This window comes from Dipodomys ordii, unplaced genomic scaffold (genome assembly GCF_000151885.1).
Source record: "Dipodomys ordii isolate 6190 unplaced genomic scaffold, Dord_2.0 Scaffold13, whole genome shotgun sequence".
In the NCBI taxonomy this organism is placed as follows: Eukaryota; Metazoa; Chordata; class Mammalia; order Rodentia; family Heteromyidae; genus Dipodomys; species Dipodomys ordii.
In genome coordinates this window covers 17256537-17262305 of record NW_012267229.1, presented here as the reverse complement: position 1 = coordinate 17262305, position 5769 = coordinate 17256537, and the positions used below count along the sequence as shown (strand labels likewise).

The window sequence follows — 5769 nt, the reverse complement described above, 5'->3', positions numbered from 1 at the left end:
AAAAAAAAAAAAAAAAGACTTGGGATATTCAAAAACCTAGTTTCTCAGGCTGGAAATGTGGCTTAATGGTAGAATGTTCACCTAGCACACATGAAGCCCTGGATTCGATTCCTCAGTACCACATAAACAGAAAAAGCCAGAAGTGGTGCTGTGGCTCAAGTTGTAGAGTGCTAGCCTTGTGCTGAAGATCTCAGGGACAGCTCCCAGGCCCAGAGTTCAAGCCCCATGACTGACCAAAAAAAAAACAAAATAAAACAAAAAACCTAGTTTCTCTGTTCTTAGGGATCATAATGATCTCTTCTCTAGCCTTGGTTAAAGTAGAAAGAAAAAGATGGGGCAGGTAGTCATATCTAAGAGACCCAAAATAGTTTCACTTAATCTCTAGAGTAGACTATAATAATAAGTAATATACAGCTATTTAAAAGCCAAGAATAAGCATTTGTTAAATCTTGTGATAGTTTCTGGGCCTCTTCAAGAAACTCCCTCAGGAATCAAGTCTAAGAAGTCTCGATTATCTCTAAAGATCATTACAGTGAAATTAAGATGTGTCAAAAATGGGCCAAGTAGCCAAGTTCATGCCTGTAATCCTACTCAGAACCTGAGAATTGCAGTTCAAAGCCAGCCCAGATAGAAAGTCCAAAGAGACCTTGTTTTTGTTTTTGTTTTGTTGTTGTTGGTCCTAGGGCTTGAACTCAGGGCCTAGGCATGGTCCCTGAGCTTTTTTGCCCAAGGCTAGCGTTATACCACTTTGAAACACAGTGCCACTTCAGTTTTCTGGTGGTTAATTGGAGATAAGTGTCTCATGGACTTTCCTGACCAGGCTAGCTTTGAACCACAATCCTAATATCTCAGCCTCCTGATAAGCTAGGATTAAAAGGCAGGAAACTCGGGTGCCAGGCTCTGTGACTCTTACTTCCAGTTAACCACCAGGAAACCAGAGGTAGTGCTGTGGCTCAAAGTAATAGAGCTCTAGCCTTGAACAGAAAAGGCTCTGCAACACCACTCTGGCCCTGAGTTCAAGACCCACAAAAAAAAAAAAATGGTCCAAGCACTGCTTCCTAAATAGCCTCACAATGCCAGTAATTTACAAGACAAGGGGTACTGGATCGTGCCCTCAAGTTTGTAAGATAAAGGAAACATTTTAGGAGTAGGGAAAGAAATGTTCTTGTGACCATCAAAAAGGAGGTAAGAATGGGATGGCAGGAGGGAAGGAGTGGGGGGCGGCGGTGCTGTGGCTCACACCTGAAATCCTAGCTACTCAGGAGGCTGAGATCTGAGGAGTGCAGTTCAAAGCCAATCTCCACGAAACCACCAGAAAACCAGAAGTGGTGCTGTGACTAAAGTGGTAGAGCATTTGCCTTGAGCCGAAGAGCTGAGGGACAGCTCCCAGCCTCATGACTGACAAAATAGAATTGGCTCTAGGAACAGCCCAGTAAGATCAAATTATTCTTGTGTAAGGAGTAAAAAGGAAGGAAGAATAAGTTTCAGTTTTTGATATTACTTTATTTATTTATTTTTTGGGTCCGGTTGTGGGGCCTGAACTCTGGGCCTGGGCACTGTCCCTCAGCTCTTCAGCTCAAGGCTAGGGCTCTACCACTTGAGCCACAGCGCCACTCCCGGCTTTTTTCTTATGTGGTGCTGAGGAATCGAACCCAGGGTCTCAGGCACGCAAGGCAAGCACTCTACCACTGAGCCACCTTCCCAGCCCTTACTTTATTTTATTTTTTTGGGGGGGGGTCCGGTCGTGGGGCCTGAACTTTGGGCCTGGGTGCTGTCCCTCAGCTCTTCAGCTCAAAGCTAGCGCTCTACCACTTGAGCCACAGCACCACTTCCGGCTTTTTTCTTTTTGCTTATGTGGTGCTGAAGAATCAAACCCAAGGCCTCAGGCATGCAAGACAAGCGCTCTACCACTGAGCCACCTTCCTAGCCCTGATATTACTTTATTTATTAAATTTAGTTAGTGCCAGTACTGGGGCTTGAACTCAGGGCTTTGGGCTCTTGTTTAGCTTTTTCACTCTACTACTTGAGCCACACTTCTACTTCCAGCTTTGTGGTAGAGATAAGAATTTTGAACTGTGACCTTCAGATCTCAGCCTCCTTGGTAGCAAGGATTTAAAGCATAAGCGACTAGCTCCCAACTTTGGGACTACTTTTTAAAATAAACCCTGCTTGTTAGTCTGTAGTTACTACTAGTTTCTTCTGTTTTGTAAACTAAGATAGCAAATTTTGGGTAGTAATCTCTACCTCATAATTCCTTCTATGATAGTTGAGATTTTCTGTACTTACCAGAGTTATAAAGGTTTTAACCTTGACTGTCAGCCATATAGCATTTGTTTTTCTTATTTTGTTTGTCCCATGCTTTTGTATGACTTAGCAATCCTTTTTCCTCACTCTGGACTGTAGGTTTATAGAAGTGTTCTGTTGAGAAGTATTCCAAAAGAAGTTGTGACATACAATAATGACCTAAATGGTGATTGTGAAATGACAGCTGTCGGTAAGCTATCCAGTTTAACATGCTACATACAGTATACCTTTGTTTGCATCATACAGTCTTATAATACTGTGTCTGGCAACATGGGATCATGATGTCAGTAAGGTAGACAAGGCACTTTTGGTGTGTGTGGTGCTAGAGATCAAACCCAGGGCCTGGTGCATATATGTCCCAGGCATTGTACCAAGCGTATACCGTGTGCCTCAAATTATATCACTTAGAAATCTCTAGCTCTTAGAGGAAAAGATTCATAAAAGTTATAGCCCCATGCAAACAACCCTTTTTGATTTTATCCTCCAAGTCTTTGCTAAGTTCTATTTTTTATGGTATATGTGGTATGGCAATGCCTAGGTCTACAGGGACTTTACTTTTAGTGTGTGAAGGATGCTTAGTGAAGTGGGAAGGTACAAATCTTTCTGTATAAATGTTAACTGGCATCTTTCTATTTTGAAATGAAAATATAGCTAGCTAAAATTTTGTTTAGTTAGTATCTAAGGTCCCAATTTTTTTTTTTTGGGTCGGTCATGGGGCTTGAACCCTGGGCTTGGGTGCTGTCCCTCAGCTCTTCAGCGCTCAAGGCGAGCGCTCTACCACTTGAGCTACAGCACCACTTCCGGTTTTCTGGTGGTTTATTGGAGACAAGAGTCTCACAGTCTTTCTTGCCTGGGCTGGCTTTGAACCATGATCCTCAGATCTCAGCCTCCTGAGTAGCTAGGATTATAGGCGTGAGCCACCGGCGCTCAGCTATTTTTTACATTTCTGTAACTGAAAGGTTTCACAGGATTATCACAATGGCTATTAAAATAAAAAAAAATTTAAGTGTTCGGTTCATTCAAACAAAGTATAGCTTCTTACCTATTCCAGGGAAGAGATTAAATAATTGTAAATGATCCATCTTAGTGTTTTTCTGTTGCTGTAACAGAATGCCTGATATTCGATGTTTCTATAGTTCTGGAGACTAGGAAGTCAAAGACCATGGTTGAGACATCTGCCTCTGGTAAAAGCCTTCTTTTTTGGGATCTGGTCGTGGGGCTTGAACTCTGGGCCTGAGCGCTGTCCCTCAGCTCTTCAGCTCAAGGCTAGCGCTCTACCACCTGAGCCACAGCACCACTTCCAGCTTTTTTCTTTTTGCTTATGTGGTGCTGAGGAATTGAACCCAGGGCCTCACGCATGCAAGGCAAGCGCTCTACTACTGAGCCACCTTCTCAGCCCCAAAGCCTTCTTATTGATGGAAAGGATTTGGAAGAGTTCCCCAGCAGCACAGGGTATCACATAGCAAGAGGGACATGTAGACGTAACAGAACCAGATAGACTTTTTTAAAGTGCCAGTACTGGGGCTTGAACTCAGGGCCTATGCACTGTCCCTTAGCTTTTTTTGTTAAGACTGGAATTCTATCATTTGAGCCATACTTCCATATCTGGTTTTTTGGTGGTTAATTCAAAATAATAGTCTCATGGACTTTCTTGCATGGCTTTGAACTATGATTCTCAGATCTCAGCCTTCTTTTTTTTGAGTGAGGGGTCCGGTCGTGAGCCTGAACTGTGGGCCTGGGCATTGTCCCTCAGCATTTCAGCTCAAGGCTAGCGCTCTACCACTTGAGCCACAGCGCCACTTCTGGCTTTTTTTTTTCTGCTTATGTGGTGCTGAGGAATCGAACCCAGGGCCTCATGCATGCCACTGAGCCAACTTCCCAGCCCAGATCTCAGCCTTCTTAAGTATCTAGGAGTATAGGCCACTGGCTCCCAGAGATAGGCTTTTATATAACAGCCTCTTTTTTCCCCTGGCACTGAGATTTGAACTCCAGGTCTTTCTCTCTACCACTTGAGCTATGCTCCAGCCTATGTATAAATATGTTAAGCTATTCATGAGATAGAATCCTATGACCTGATCACTAGCCTTTTTCTTTTTTCTTTTTTTTCACTAGCCTATACTCACAGCCTCACAGCCCCCTTGTCCCATCTTAAAGATCCTACTTGGTCCAGTCCCTTGTGAGGTTTGGTTGAGATATTCAAACTGCACCTGCTGTGATTTGGGACAGTATTTCCCAGGGTGGTAGTATCAGGGCTACAGGACAAGAGAGACTGCATTAAAGATTAGGAAACTGGAGTTAAAGTGAGCATTTTTCCATCTTCAGTACTTCTTAGAGCCTTTAATTTCCTATCATGAATTCTGAACATCCAATATTATATGCAGCATTTCCTCAGTCAAGATCCTTCAGAAATAGCAGAAGTAGGGCTGGGAATGTGGCTTAGTGGCAGAGTGCTTGCCTAGCATGCTCTGGGTTCGATTACTCAGCACCACATTAACAGAAAATACTGGAAGTGGCGCTGTGGCTCAAGTGGTAAAGAGTGCTATGCTTGAACAGAAGAAGCTCAGGGACAGTGCCTAGGCCATGAGTTCAAGTCCCAAGACTGGCAAAAAAAAAAAAACTCAAAAAAAGGAAATAGCAGAAGTAGGGTTGGCAGCATGGCCAGACTAGTAAGTTTCCTGCCTTAGCGCAAGGTCCTGAATTCAAGACCTGGTACTGTGCACCTCTCGTTTATGTATTCATTCATTCATTCATTTTTAATTGTATTATAAAAGTTATGTACAGAGGAGTTAGAGTTACATATGTAAGGTAATTTCTTTTTGAAGTGTTACCCCCTCCTTCATTTTCTCCTGCTCCTTCCCCCCTCCCACTTTATTTTTACTGGTCCTGAGGTTTGAACTCAGGGCCTGGGTACTGTCCCTGAGCTGCTCTGTGCTCAAGGCTAGCACTCTACTACTTGGGCCACAGTGCCACTGCTGGATTTTTCTGAATAGTTTACTGGAGAAAAGAGTCTCACCAACTTTCCTGCCCAGGCTGGCTTCAAACCATGATCCTCAGATATCAACCTCCTGAGTAGCCAGGATTACAGGCATGAGCCACCATCACCCAGCAAGTGTGTGTGTGTGTGTGTGTGTGTGTGTGTGTGTGTGTGTGTGTGTGTGTGTGTGTGTGTGTGTGTGTGTGTGTGTGTGCAATTTATTTATTTATCTCTAGTAAAAAAGACATCTAGAAGTACCACCCAGTAATATAGTAATATAGTACTTGGCAGGCCCTGGACTCAAATGGGAGGGATGGCCTCAAAATGAGGATTTGAGAGCTTTTTGGTGACTCCCTATGTTTGCGTTTTCTGGATTTCTTTTTTTTTTTGGGGGGGGTCCGGTTGTGGGGCCTGAACTCTGGGCCTGGGCGCTGTCCCTCAGCTCTTCAGCTCAAGGCTAGCGCTCTACCACTTGAGCCACGGCACCACTT

The 5769-nt window shown here is 43.8% G+C and overlaps 1 protein-coding gene across 1 annotated transcript in view; it reads left to right on the top strand.

Moving 5' to 3' along the window:
• The window catches only part of Rbl1 (retinoblastoma-like 1), a 62038-nt gene that overhangs the window by 47119 nt on the left and 9150 nt on the right, over positions 1 to 5769 (top strand). The window contains exon 19 of the mRNA XM_013010614.1: positions 2404 to 2494. Within this exon, the coding sequence (XP_012866068.1) occupies positions 2404 to 2494 (91 nt within the window). The remainder of the gene's footprint in view (positions 1 to 2403; positions 2495 to 5769) is intronic.